General features: G+C 38.8%; 1 protein-coding gene across 3 annotated transcripts in view; it reads right to left on the reverse strand.

Annotated features, from left to right (window-relative positions):
* Positions 1-15,277, reverse strand: part of osbpl1a (oxysterol binding protein-like 1A) — a 34,650-nt gene that overhangs the window by 1,183 nt on the left and 18,190 nt on the right. For 2 of the 3 annotated variants that reach the window (XM_042482992.2, XM_042483004.2), the window contains 13 exons: positions 12,460-12,622; positions 10,016-10,202; positions 9,070-9,145; positions 7,246-7,380; positions 7,020-7,117; positions 6,741-6,923; positions 6,476-6,583; positions 6,138-6,227; positions 4,380-4,506; positions 4,007-4,120; positions 3,316-3,439; positions 2,204-2,294; positions 1,055-1,075 (listed from right to left, as the gene is read on the reverse strand). In XM_042482992.2, the coding sequence (XP_042338926.2) occupies positions 1,055-1,075; positions 2,204-2,294; positions 3,316-3,439; positions 4,007-4,120; positions 4,380-4,506; positions 6,138-6,227; positions 6,476-6,583; positions 6,741-6,923; positions 7,020-7,117; positions 7,246-7,380; positions 9,070-9,145; positions 10,016-10,202; positions 12,460-12,622 (1,517 nt within the window). The remainder of the gene's footprint in view (positions 1-1,054; positions 1,076-2,203; positions 2,295-3,315; positions 3,440-4,006; positions 4,121-4,379; positions 4,507-6,137; positions 6,228-6,475; positions 6,584-6,740; positions 6,924-7,019; positions 7,118-7,245; positions 7,381-9,069; positions 9,146-10,015; positions 10,203-12,459; positions 12,623-15,277) is intronic. The other variant, XM_042482998.2, reaches the window with a different exon arrangement.

Raw genomic sequence — 15,277 nt, forward strand, 5'->3', positions numbered from 1 at the left:
TGTACACAAAAATACACATAAAAGCTAGAAACAAGGACGACAAATCGAAGGAAAATAATGAGTAGGCAAGACGCACGTTTCCATCTACAAGGGAGATAGGATTATTAACATTGGGCCTCATGCATTGGGACTCTAATATGAAATGAACGCAGCGTTAGAGCCATTTTTAGAAAAAAGAAAAAAAACTCTAAGGGAAATAGTATGAGTTAAAAGTCAAAAGTATGAGTTAAATTTTGACAGAAATGTGACTCTGATGTTCAGAATTCAAAAATTGATCTTAGGAGTGTATTTTATCGTTATCTGTCGTTACTATTCTTCTTCAAACTGACGTTGGAATTAGACTTTGCCCTGACACTGACTTTTGATAACAACCTAAATTTAACCAAATGAACACCTAACAATGTGGCCAGTTGGGTTAGGTAAGACAAAATTTGGTTGAGAGCATTTTAACCAATATACAGAGAATAACATCTCATTTTCACTTCCCACAAATTGTTAGTCCAACGTGAGGAAACATTAGTTTAATTTTTACACATCTTGAGGTACTTTTACTTGAGTATATTAATCTCATGCTACTTTTTAGTCTTACTCCACTACACTTCAGATGGAAACATTGTACTTTGAACTCCTTTGTACTCCTTTGTACTACTAACTTAAGTTACTAGTTACTTTAGAAATTGTGTGGTGGCATCTCTTCAGCGTTTGGACATTTGCCAAACTATTTGCACATGGCACAACACCTGCACTTAGGGAGGTGTTACTTTTGCTAATAGGTGGCTTGAGCACACCTGGGTGAGAGCAAATTTTGAATGGTTAAGAATGTTTGGTGAATCTTTTCTCTTAACAGATAATTAAGAGAAAATAAAGAGGAAATTTAAGAGTACATTGCTGCATGAGGCCCCTTGTCATTAAACTGTGATTCTATCATCGCTGATTCTCTATCACATCTTCACAGAAAGCAGGATGCAGCTCTAAAGATAAGATCTGGAGAATAAGAAGCGTGGTCACATGATCACATCACACATTTGAGGCGCAAACAGCTGCCAGCTCTGACCTTGGGCCCAGGGCAGGACTCCTTAACATCAAAGCGAGGATGCAATAGAAAAACAAGTCACAAGAAGAGAAAATGGAGATTTAGCTCGAGAACTTCACAGCAACAAAGTATCAAACGGCACAGAAACAGATGGTAAAACGGCAGCACTGAAGACACACACTGTGTATTTGGCCACAGTAAAAACTGCATAGAAATGTAAACAATGCTACATGGGTTTAGAGCAGAAAATGTTCACACCAAATTTAACCTTTAAAACCAGAATCAACATCATTCAACATCACTAAAAAAAACCCGTGAACCCTGAAAAAAATTGGTCTGATTTCTGTCAAAAACAAGGGAAAAGGCAATATGTAACTTGGCAAGAAATGTTCCACAAATTTCAAGAAATTAGTAGACAATTATTTCTAAAAAAAGATATAGGGAGAGATTTCCAGAGAACTGTATTTCTAATTATATATGTATAATTAATAGATAACTGTTCACTAAATATGAAGCTGAAAAACAGAGATAAACAGCAAGCCTGACCAAGTTTAAAGATAACATCAGCACCTCTAAAGCTCACTTAATATTAATAATTGTTATATCTCATTGTTAAATCTGTACAAAAATGACAATGCTGGGTGTTTCTGCTCTTTAAGCCTTTCAACATTATTCAGCTGCTGGCAGCGTACTGACATGAAAATACTGATCTTCTACTCGAACTCTCTGCAACAAAGTGAATAAATGCATATTTCAAAACTTCAAACTATTCCTTTAAAGAGAGAATCTCTATTTAAACACAATAGAGCCTAAAAGTTAGCGTTGCCCCGATTCCCTCGTCAAAAAGCCACATGACTTCTGTCTTTGGATTTTGGATTACTGCAGAAAAAAATGGGTTGCAAGCAAAGGTTTATGATACCTGCACATTTTGTTTTGCAAGTTAATCTTGACAAATCAACACTTAATATTCACACTTAATTTATATCAGTTATTGCCACAATTTATGCAATGGATGAAAGTTGGGTATCGGTAGGTCCTTTTAGTAACAGACTGCAATAACATTTCTGTCACTATGAAAACTTTCTGCACATATTAGCTGATTACATGATCGTCTTACTGTTGAGTAAAGAGAGAACAGTTTGAGTTGTTCAGTTACACTAATGATCTCACCTCGTCTTCCACTCTTCATCAGATTTTGAACGGTTTTTGCGAGCAGCTCTCTGTTTTTCCTCGAGCCTTTTCTTCTCCTCGCTGGCGAGGTCTGTTGGAATAACAGCATCGTAGAGTTTCAGATTGCGGTAGGGGTATTCTTTGTTCAAATTTTCAGTTCCAGTATGTTTCCAACAATTCAACTCAATTCAGTTCAGTTTAATTCAATTCTGTTCAATTCTGTTCAGTTCAGTTCAGTTCAATTCAATCCAATCATTTTTTATTTTATTTTATTCAATTTAGTTCAGTTTAATCCAATCCAATCCAAACCAATCCAATCCAATCCAATCTAGTCCAATCCAATCCAATCCAATCTAGTCCGATCCAATCCAATCCAATCTAGTCCAATCCAATCCAATCCAGTCTAGTCCAGCCCAATCCAATCCAGTCCAGTCCAATCCAATCCAGTCCAGTCCAATCCAATCCAGGCCAGTCCAGTCCAGTCCAGTCCAATCTAATCTAATCTAATCTAATCTAATCTAATACAATCCAGTCCCATCCAATCCAATCCATATCAGTCCAGTCCAGTCCAATCCAATCTAATCCAATCTAGTCCAATTCAATCCAATCCAGCCCAATCTCATCCAGTCCAGTCCAATCCAATCCAATCCAAGTCAAGTCAATTCAATCCAGCCCAATCCCATCCAGTCCAGTCCAGCCCAATCCAATCCAGTCCTGTCCAATCCAATCCAATCCAGACAAGTCCCGTCCAGTCCAGTCCAGTCCAGTCCAATCCAAACTAATCCAATCCAGTCCAATCTAATCTAATCTAATCTAATCTAATCTAATCTAATCTAATCTAATCTAATCTAATCTAATCTAATCCAGTCCAATCCAATCCGATCCAATTCAATTCAACTGACTCAAATTTAATTTAATTTAATTTAATTTAATCCCTTATTCCAGAATTAGGATCCATTTAAAACCACATACAATAGACATCACATACAATAGAGATATACACAAACACAGTATAAAATCAAAGTATAAAAGTCAATCAATCGATATATAATAATGTCGTACAATGAGAACTAGAACTAGTATTATTTCATTCTCAGAGTCATTATTGTTACCGATGTCACCGTTCTCCATGGCTCGTATGTCTGGCCTCAGCCTGCAGTCGGTCTGAGGAATGCATCCCTCCATCTCCTTATGCAGCTCGTTTAGCTGCATTGCAAACGACGTGAAGCTGTACATCTGCAATTTAGAGTCCGTGTAAAGTGAATTCAGAAATTTGTTTCAAAACACATTGTAAATGTTGGAAACTGATTGTTGAAAACATGTTACAAAGACCCTTTACTATATAGTACTTAATTGTGGAGTTAGACAGTTGACTGTTTTTTCACCATTTTCCTGTTTTAAGATTTTTTGGGCGGGCCTAAACCAAAGCTCGAAGATGCAATGGAGCTATACTCAGCATAACCCCGCCCTTGACAATGTAGCAGCATAAAAACAAGAAGCATCATTAGCAAAGTCCCGCCATTGGGCGTGGCCTCTGCTCCTCCAGCGGACACGCCCCCAGTGTTTCAGTTCAGAAAATACTGTGCATTTTTTAATGATTTTGAGACCTTCTTTTACATACTTGGCGATTTTTTTAGTCACTCAAATTTGTTCAGGTGTTTAATAACACATCTTTCTGTGATGTGACAAACTCAGAACACATTTTAATTATCACTTTACCCGGACTTTAAGACCAATGTTGAATGTTAGAGCATTAGAAAAACAAAACTGCGCCTCGATCACAGCTATTGGTGTCAGTCAGACCTCGGCGGAGTTGGCTGGTCTGGGTGCGATTCTCCACAGCAGCTGGCTGCCAGGAATCATCTCCACAGTGTCCGCAGCTGGAGAGGGAACCTCCTCCTGATCCTCGCTGCAGCCCTGAACACAAGTGACAAACAGAGCTGAAAAGCCAACATATTAATCATATTAATCATGCTCTCTGAAAGATGCATTGTGTATTGATTGAGGAAAGTCAATTATGGATGTGAGCAAAGATCTCATGACATGATCATCTGATTTGACTTGAAAAATACCGATATTTTCCACCAACTCAGTCATCAAACTGAATTATTAACAAGGAGAATCATAATAATAAACTGATGGGATTCCCTGCTGTTCAGTGCGAAGCAGCTCATACCGCTTTGCTGCCTTTTCTCTCTCCTGCCGCTTTCTTGTCGTTTTTCTTGTGCGCTTCAAAGGCAGCGGGGTCGACGACATACAGACACTCTGTCCACTTCCCATAGAGAGCGCACAGCTTCTTTTTGCTGTGGAGAATAACACACATAAAAATATCCTGAGGCACAAAACCATAGATAGTGATTTGAGTCAGTCTGCATGTCTGTGTATGTGTTTGAATAAGTCGTGGTCATGCACACGTCCAGGCTTTCACATTGACTCATCAGCTTTGAAACAGCTTGTCTTCATTTTTGAATGGACCATCTGCGCTTTCTTTTTGTTTTTGATCTGCTTCAGGGACGTGTTCTCCCGCAGATTTTTTTACTTTTATTTTGCACTAAAACCTGCATCCCCACATAGCTGGTTCTGATGGTGATGAATTATTAAATGTGTGAATTGTTGATTGTGATTTTGGGTTCTGATGTCTCACTTAAAGTCTAAAAAGTGCTCAGAGGGAGTGATCCCAGGCAACCTAATTAATCTATTTGGTCCTGATTTACAAATTAGGCATATTTTATTAAATGTCCAGTGTTTAGGATTTAGGGGGAAATATTTTGAGGAAAAAAATTCTAGGTGTTTTTTTTTTTTTTTAAATTTCAAAATTGTTTTAGAGCTTTTTAACAAATGTCTTTCTCTTAATTGTGTTTTGTCCCTGGAGGAGTAAACTATCTTTTTGTTGACTGCATGGATGCTGAATGAGGTATTTGATGTTTACTGTATTTGTTCACATGCTTGTGTCTTGTGATTATTTGAGGTTGTGATTTATGGTAAAATAAATAAATAAATAAATAAAATAAATAAATAAAATAACTAATGTTTGGCTGATGATGCAAAGCAGTTTCAGGTGGTCATCAGTCTCAGAAGTCCTTTGATCGGATGATGAAAAAATTGTTGATGAAAAAAGTTCTGACACTGCCATCATACCTGATGAAGCTCTGGTAGACTGAAATGTTGTTTTTTTTTCACTCACTAAATATGTCAGCAGTAAGCGAGAAAGTGTGCGGGAGTTTCTCTCTTTGTTGTTAGGAGATATATCGGTAAAATGTAATTTATAATAAATAAAGTATGTTTTCTTTAGTGTGTAATCACCTGAAAGTAAGTATTGTTGTGTCTTTGTAACCTTGGAATGAGCCGTTTATTAAAAGGCCCTTGTTCATGTTTTTGCATTGGCTACAATAGTAGCTATTATATTATTATTACTTGTATTATTATTATCTACCATATCTACCTCTAAATCTTTGAACGGCTCCTTTAACTTTCATTTAGCGCTAAAGCCCATTTCCCTGAAGAGCTGGCTCTGATGCTGATGAATTATTAATCGTGCGAATTGTTGATAGATGATTTGCACAGTGATTTAATTTTCTAATGAGTTTTGATGTCACATTTAAACTTTGAAAGTTGCTCAGGGGAGTGATCCCAGGCAACCTACTTAACTTTGTTGGTACTGACTTACAAATGAAGCATATTTAAACAGCTCATTGAGTCATATTTGTTGTACAGAGTAGGAGCATGAAGGAATGTGTTTCTGAGAGCGTCGGCCAGATAAACTGATAACTGATACTGCATGTTGCAATGTGCAAAGAGTATTCACAGAGGTGAATAACTCAGTGTCCACTATTCCCCACAGCATACAAGACAGGAATAGTAATTTCTTTTGCATCAAAGAGTTGTTATTATCTAAATGACTTTTCGGAACATCGTGTGTCAGTGTGAGCCGTACCTTTTATCCAGAATATACCCTTCAACCTTGTGCAGTTCTTTGCCGAAAAGGCCACATGGTTTGAAATTCAGGCAGCACCTTTCACCAGTTCTGAGTGAGAAAAAAAAAGAGAAATACAGCATTTTATCCTCTCACTCTCTACTGGCTGAGTCATACAAGACTTCCGCTTTCCTCCTTGTTGCTCAAACTTCCTAAAAACTTCCTCAAAATGTTTATATCAGCTGCGTAAGACTTGTTCAACTTGATACATATGAAAAACTCTTTAATCTTTACATAAGTATATGTGAGATATGTGCAAACACTTAATGTAATGACTGTAGATTTTTTTGTCCTCTTACTTGTGGTTGATGATCTCCACATTTCCATACTGCTCAATCCACAGCTGACCCACAATGATGTTGTGAACACAACATGTGGGATTTGTCCATGTGTAGGCTTCATTGTACCTAAAAGATAAAACAATGAATTAAAGTCTGCATATGAGACAAAAATTGTATAAAGAGTAAAGTCTGATAAATGCCCTTAAGTGATGTAACAAGTGCGTATTTGATGGTTTTTAGGAAAAGAGATGAAATCTTTTTATAATCAGCTAGAAGTTCTTACTTGGGCAGCTCCAACGTGATGACGCCTTTCGGCTCTGCTTCCACACTCTTGCCCCAGAACTTGAGTTTAGGATAGATGGATCCATGAAACACAAAGTCTTGCTTCAGGCCCTCAGCGTGGAAGGCGCTGACTGGAGGATGGTGGCTCACCTGCTCCGATATGAGCCTGAAGCCCAGATCCTCTCTGAGAGTCAGCAAGCATCAAAGTGGGAAAGTTAGAGGTTGGACAAGTATTTATTATGTAATTGGTGTTAAAGATGTGCTGCATGCTCCCACTCACCTGACCAATTCATAAGTTTCTCCCAGCAGAGGGTTGAAGGGTTTACCTGTTCGCTCCCACTGAGAAGCCACAGCAGACACCGCAAACGCAGCCACACACTGCCAACAGCAGATGAACGTAAATCAGACACACTGAACTCAAAATGTATAATCCGGTTTAAATTTGGCTGAGTTTGAAACAATTTAGTAATTTGCTAAAACATTCAGGACGTTACAGAGCGTTCTACCTTCATCCTCTCAATAGAGTCGGAGGATGCGTTGGCCTGGTGGATGAGGTAAGTGTGCTCCATGTACTCTGTCAGACGCTGCAGGAAGCTGAGCGGTTCGTTGAAAATCACCGGCATTGTAATTTTGGAGAGTTCCTAAAATAGACATGAAGAGGAGTCGAAGGAGCAGGTTTCATCAAAGAGAGAAAATCCCTCCACCCAGCAATGCTTTGAAAGTGTCATATTTATGTTGAGTGTTGCCAAAGGAGATGATTCGTTTGTCGTTTGTAGAGCATGTCACGTTGGGCAAAGGTTTTTACTGAATGAATAAATGTAAATGTTGTGTGAATCTGTTGTTAGATACAAAGCTTTAGAAATAATTAATAAGAAAAACAGGCTTTTGACATTCCATAGAAGGATTATGGTGCTTGAACTCTTTCATGGTCTAATCTGGATGTACAGAAACATACACAGTAACACTGTACACGCTGCTCAGCACACTGCTTTCATGTTTCTGAGACAAAGTTGTTGAACACAAAGACTAAGAGTTTACAACCATGCTAGCGGCTCTGTAAGACTCTACTTAGGCACAGAGGCATTATGAGAAAGCTAATGCAATGCTAATGCGTTAAAAGAATGATAATGCTTACATTTTGATGTTAAGCAGGTATAACTTTTAACATGTTCAAGGCCATTCTGTGCAATTGTTGCCTTTCTTCAGGAAATTACATGTATATATATGCATACTACTTCATACTATTATGAAGCAAAGTATTCTATACTTTGTCCCTATTTCAATCTGAAGATATATCCTGTAAATCCTACATAACACTTTAATAAAAACTACCTGCCAAAATGACTTTATCATGATTAGAATCCCTCTGATTTTTTTGTGTCTTTAATCTTGCAAAAATTGATTTTTCGGGCCAATGGTGGGCAGCAGAAACAAGCTTTGAACACACCATTGACATATCATCACCTCTGAGGGTTGATGTCGCCAAATTGTCATGCCCGGTTCACACTAAACGACTTAAACTCTGATTTTTCACTTGCCAACAGTTTTTGGAGCTCCCATAGAAAAGCACCAGATCAGAGCCAAATTGGCATTCATGCTCGAGTGCTTCGTGTGAATTGTTCAAAGACGCAAAATTATGGACTCCTGATGGATCGGGGACAAATCCCAGATATCTAGCTGGCAAAACATTTAAATCATACACTTTAAAATAAAGATGGACAACATGAAAACTCCCCAAAAGTGAGGTCAAAACATTTCAGTCGTCCCTTGGTGACTGGCTGCAGTAAAGGTCTTTTATCCTCTGCTCGCCTGTAACAATAAGAACTTTGCTGTTTGTGTTACATATGTGATAGGACTAAAGTTGTGTCCTCCTGGTTAAAGATCTTGTAGTGAGTGTCATGTAGTGTGAGAACCACAACCACCACAACTTTTAGTATGAAAGACAGCAAGTTGTGCAGTTTTAACAGTACAGCAACCCATAGCCATGAACGAATGAATCTGCAAGCAGCTGCTTATTTATCACATATGTAATTATGGTGCAACATAATCTTTAATTTAGTCGTATTTTTGTCCACTTGATGCATTTACGTTGAATATTCAGTCTCTTTTAGCCCTGCTTTTGGTCTCCACCAGCTGCTTGAGGAAATATCCGTCTCTTTAACAGCTAATGCTTCATTTTGATCACCACCAGCTGGTCTCCAGCACTGTCTGTGCTGTTTGATGCTTAGCAGGTTTTGTACAGTGAGTTTGTACAGCTTTTACATTGAAAACAGCTGTCAACAATACAGCTAACATACATAATAAAAACGATACATGAACGTCGTGCTCACCATTCCGATGCAGTTCCTCAGGATACTCCAAATACTGAAGTCATTTCTTGAAAACATCGGTGCAGGTAAGCTGGTCCTAGAATAAAAACACACAAAAACACACTGTTGTATTACTACTATACAGTTTGTATGACGCACTGACCTCTAACAACAAACACTTTTCATTAGAGTTAATGTCCCAACAGACATATAATAGCTGCAGGCGTCATATCTTATTTAAGTGAATATAGTCAACAAAGGTCTGAAATGTATTGTGTGACATACTGGAACAAAGCCCAGAGAGACAATCAACACCAGTGTCAATGGTGGTAAACAGCCCGGGAATCATCCATCAGCGGCACTTATATCTTGTAAGTCTAACAGATAAAACAGAACAGCCGGGCCAAACTATATTAAAGGTTTGGATAATAGACTTGAAATGACAGGAAAATGGCATTTACGCCATGTGAAAAAAAACACCAAGAGGGTTTAATATAATAATGAAATTTGAAATCCACCCAAATAGTCTGAGCTGCACTCCATAGCTGCCGGGAGGGATTAGCCAACATGGGATCATACTGCAGACTGATTATTGCATTACACTGTGACCTTATCAATAATTAACAGCTCCAACACAGAGCTCAGTTCTTTCAATACAACTCTTTCTGTTTCCTTCACCCTGACTCTAAATTATTCACACTACGAAGTGCAGAGACCCGAGGGAGGACGTAAAAATGAAAAACAAAGACCGTTGAGAAAACAGAGCTCTCACAGCAGTTTTGGAAATATAACAGGCTCACACTGGTATCTGATATATTTCAGCCAGAAAATAAATTGTAGCAATAACGGTCTGCTACGAAGAGACAGGCCCTTTGTTGAGTTTGTTTCTTTTGACGAAAGGTGGATAAAAGTGCATATGGGTCAGCACTCCATTTAGGAAACTGTGAGGGCATATAGCTCCGCTGACCTATGCTTTGTGATCCCGTTGGGTTGAGTCTCGTCTTTGTCGCCATGGTGATCCTCCCGCAACATGCTGGTGGGGCTGCTGCAAGGGCTGCTTAACATGACAGAGCCTTCGTCCTCCTCCTCGTCCTCCTCAAAGGAATGGCTGGCCACCGTCTCAAAGCCGCTCAGGGAGATCTCCGAGTCCGAATCTGAGACGGACAAATGGAGACAATTCGTGCAATGATCAAAAAGGTCGTAAGAAGGGATGGTAAAAAGAACAGTTAATGGACTTAAAATCAGATTGTGTTTATTTAAAAAGAGAGACATTGCATCTTTTATAGTCTGATTATAAAGTCAGTGTCCACACATGCATGATAGCAATTAGACAGATCAGCTTAGCTGACATGTCAGCCGAATTTAGCTTCATGCACACATTTCAGTATCAGTGTATTCAGTATGTCATTCCATAAATTAACATTTTTCTGAGATAATCTTGGAAAAGTTGTCAACCAAGAACAGTGAAAAGTTTATTTTTCAGCTGTCAAATGTCTCACTCAGTTTTCTTTACAAAACAACAACAAACAAGCACATGCCGTGTCTTTAATCGTCCACCGAACAGGAGATGTGGTGCCAGAAGCTACTCTTGTGCTTATTTTCTTTTTTTTAAGATTATTTTTTGGCTTTTCGCCTTTATCTGAGTCCAAGTAGCTTTACTGTCATTATATTGAGGGTATGACAACAATATAACAAAATTCAGGGAGCACTTCCTGAGGCATAAAAATTATAAAAACAAAAACAATACAAGTCAAAAACAAAAACATTAATGCAGTAAAGTGCAATATGAAATTTAAGAAGAAAGTGCAAATAGAGCAGACAGCAGCAATACTGTGTTGTAGCAGAGGGCCATATGCAAACAATAACACAATATAAAAGCAATTTAGGAAGGACTTTTCTTTTTTACGTGAGAGGGGGAGAGAGAGGGGATGACATGGCTGGAATCAAACCCACGGCTGCTGCAACAAGCACAAGCCTTTGTACACTGGACACCTGCTCTGCCAGGTGAGTTACTGGACGACACTACTCCTGTGGCTTCTTCGTGCCAACTTTGGAGAGAGCAGAGACACGCTGCGTCTGAAGTTGCCGACAACCATAACCAGCATTGAATCAGAGCCTACTTACTTAGAAATCGCTAGTTTGGAGCTGATGTTCTTCCAAGTGTTGTTTTTTAAATGTGTAATCCGCCTAAAATATTGTTCATGGAAGAGATTATAAAGCTCTGGCTCTTTTGCTCCATAATCATCATAGATTGATAATTATGGAGGAATGGGAAGATATCTACCAGCTGTGATTGGTTGCTCCTTATCACATGAGATGAGGTGCACGTTGCTGCATATTCCTAAATTTGTTTTGTTTATCTCAGGACGCAGGTGTTACAAACTGCAAATCAGGCACTTGGCAATGATTGCGTGTTGCGATGGCATCGCTCTTACTTTTGAGTGCTCCTTCTGCACGTTTACATCGAAAACAATGGATTTAAGGATTATATTAATGGATTATATTGTACAATATATAACAATATAATTGACTTGACTTTAAACTCCCAAATATCTACATTGGTACCGGCCTCAAAAATCCACTACCATTCAGCCTATAATAAACAGACTGCATAAATGAGCAGGAGTGAGAAAAAATCCCAAACAAAAAAAAAAACAAAATAAAAAAAACATTATAAAGTGAAATTTTTCTCATTTCTGCTTTAAGAGGATTACTTGTGTCTTGTACTCTTGAAGTAATGGTTAAATGATAATAAAAATGTTTTTATAATTTAATTGATTTCTTTGAAAATAAATAAAAAGAAAATAATTAAAATATATTAAATAAATAAATTAATTACTTAACACAAATAAATAAAAAAAATACTAAAAAAATACAAAAAGACACAAACTTATAAAATATTCATATACTAACAAAAAAGTCATTCATAATCATTCACTGCAACAGTGAAAGAGAGCTCCTATGCAGGTCAGACTAGATACATCTGTTATCTTCCTTCTATCTATAAAACTGGTTATCTAAGGAATCAACACAAAAGCATCAACTTCGATAAAAACTTGTTATTACACATGAAGTCTGAATATATAGTTATAAAATCAACAAAACTACTAAGAATGTTCTGTTTTGTAGCAATTTTTGGAATATAAAAAATCCTCAGACATGAGTCAGTTTTAAATGTCATGACACCATACAGGTTTTCTCACACCCAAAACACACTCATTCATGTGAAAAGCCTACAAGTCATTTCAACACAACCAGGCAACACTTGCGCTTACGTCACGCTGCAGGAAAAGAGGCAGGAAAAAGTATTCCAGTGTCCTAAAGGTGAATGACAGAGCAGTGAGTGTGAGCGGGAGCTTGTCACAGAATCTCCTGCATCTCCTGAGCGTGTTTGATAACTTGTCAACTCACCAGACACGGCGTCGTGGAACTCATCCTCGCTGAGGGCACTCCGCGGTGAAGATCCCTTGACGACAGATTGCTCAAGTTCGTGGTGCTCCGTGGCGAGAGTCTGTAGCGCCTCGGAGAGGATCTTATTTTTCTCTACCTCCTGCTCCAATTTCAGAGTGCGCACCTGAGCTCGCCACACACACACACCCACACACACACACACACACACACACACACACACACAAACACACAAAGAGACTAATCACATATAGAAACACATGAATGAACACAACAATTTCATTTATTACATTTGATATCTGAGAAAGTGTTTTTTTGCTTCTAAAATTTTATTCTGACTATAGCTGTGATGCAAATAAACAACATGTTGCTTGACTGATCCTCCCCCCCTGCACCGTCCATCATTATCAGGCCCACACTGAGAGACAGAGATGGAGCTGAGAGGGACGAGCCGTGTTTATCTGTAATGGAGGACAGCTGCCTTGACGTCGCCGACTCAAATGGCCTGCCAGAGAACATGACTCCCGTGGAGGAGGGAGGCTCAAATGACGGGTAATGGACTCAGATATAAACCATTAGCCAAACCTCCTTTTTACACAAGACATTAGTGCTGATAATATGAAGATGTGCTCATTTTTCAGCTGCACCTTGCTGAAAATCTGTCTCCACTGATAGTCTAAAAGATGTGTGAACATTAAGTGTAACGACAAAAAAGAGGATTGTCAAAGAAACAAATTCAAAATACCGCCACACAGTAGCGTGTCTCCACACACCAGTCAAGCTGCACTTACAGTTTACATCCATGTCTGTGAAAGCATGAAAGCTTTACACGCAGCTTCCCCCCGGCAGCACAGAGGATCTACACAATCAGTTGTTCCTGAGTTATGATGTTGATTAATGGCTAGAAAAGTGGAACATTATTCTGTCACAGTTGAACTTTCACCTCTTGAATATGAAATGTCAGAACTTTATCATTATATCCTATGAGATATTTCTGTGAAATTTGAGCTCATGATCTCTGGAATTATGGTCAAAAACATACTTCATGAGGTCACCCTGACCTTGACCTTTGACCATCAGATTCTAATCAGTTCAATATTGAATCCAAGTGAACGACTGTGCCAAAAACTAAGAAATTCACTCAAAGTGTTCTTGACATCACAATAATGAGACAAGTGCAAAGTCACAGTGACCTTGACCTTTGACAACAAAATCTAATTACTTCATTATTAAGTCCATGTGGACATTTGTGCCAAATTTGAGGAGATTCCCTCAAGGCCATCTTCAGATGTTACGCTCATGAGAATGAATTGGATGCAAGGTCACAGTGACCTTGACCTTTGAATACCAAACTCTAATGAGCTTAATGTTTAGCAAGTGAAAGTTTAACTGTGTTTCCACCAAGGGCTTTTAGTATAGTGCCTTTGGAGCCAAAAGTATTACGAAGAGGTAACTATAAGCTAGATCTGCGTAGCGTTTCCACCACAGACAGAACTACATGTGGCTGGGTTTTTGTTGACAGTCAGACACATTTTCTTTTCTCCGAGTGTGGATTTAATTCATCCTTCAAAGTTGCCAGCAGTTGGCCCTGTGAATTAAATTATTGTTTTTTTTCAGTTTACAGCTGCTGCAAGAGGCTGCAACACATCCCTTCATGTTGTAGTTTCATGTTAGTTTACTAATGTATGAAAAACTTACTGGGGTATGAGAATAGGTTAAATCAGCCACAGCTCAGCTCTGAGCACACAGTATTGATTCCCTACTGACATACCAGCAAAAAAACTCCCTCAAGGTGTTCTTGAGATGTTGCGTTCACAAGAGTTGGCTGGCCTGATGGACATACGTACATTTTGACAACCTGAAAACATAATGCCTCCGGCCTCAGCTTACGCCGGCGCCGAGGAATAAAAATAGAAAATTGGGGGAAAATTACCATCCACAAGATGGTAACCAGTACTGGAACAGACAAGGTGAAGTGCTGTGTAATGACAGACTACACATCGCTCTGCATCATTGCAACATCCTGAACTCAAGAGGAAATTCCTGCTGCTTGACACCCACACAGGTGTTTTTAAGTGCAAACCAGCACTGCAGGATCTGGAAATGATTCAGTATCTTTCCTCTGCAGACCCTGCTGTTTCATTCATACTGCATACCATCAAATGCAAACCGAGATATACAGTACGTGTTTGAGTTTTCCCTATAGAGACCAGGCTTATTCATGGTGAGAGCTCTGAGATCCTGTGTGCCTTTTATCGTGCGCTCTGCCTCCGCAGATCGCAGTTCAAAAGGCTGCACAGCTGAGCGCTCGAGGCCCGGCCCAGGTGTAAACCCTGAAAGCACTGGACTGGCTGTTCAACTAGGATCATTCAAATGTTTTTTTTGGCAGCCTTTGGAAACACCAGTGGTGCTGTCCCTTCTAAAGATCCCACAGAAATTCTTGTTTTGTTACAAAAGAGGACAAGAAAAAAAAACACATTGTAACTGACACTGACTTTCACCAATTCCTACAGATTTGAATAATTAAGGCTTTGGTTTTTAACAATTTCATTCATGTCTTTGTTTTTCCACAAATGAAAAGGGAGAATGTATAAAAGGATGAAATCTGTGCATTATCATGTGCGGCTGATCGCCCCTTGATTTACATATTCAGATACTCAAGTGTGCATTCAAACATCAAATGCAGTGTGCATCAAAAGCAGCAGAGGCACTCCATATCGGTTTAAACCATCAGCAGGGAGTAGACAGAGACTAATTCTCATTCTGATGTGACGTTCAGAGTAAATTCTGGTTCAGAAAGTGCTGCAAATGAAGACAAACT

The sequence above is a fragment of the Plectropomus leopardus genome, chromosome 5 (assembly GCF_026936395.1).
Source record: "Plectropomus leopardus strain MGB_pleo_1.0 chromosome 5, ASM2693639v1, whole genome shotgun sequence".
Classification (NCBI taxonomy): domain Eukaryota; kingdom Metazoa; phylum Chordata; class Actinopteri; order Perciformes; family Serranidae; genus Plectropomus; species Plectropomus leopardus.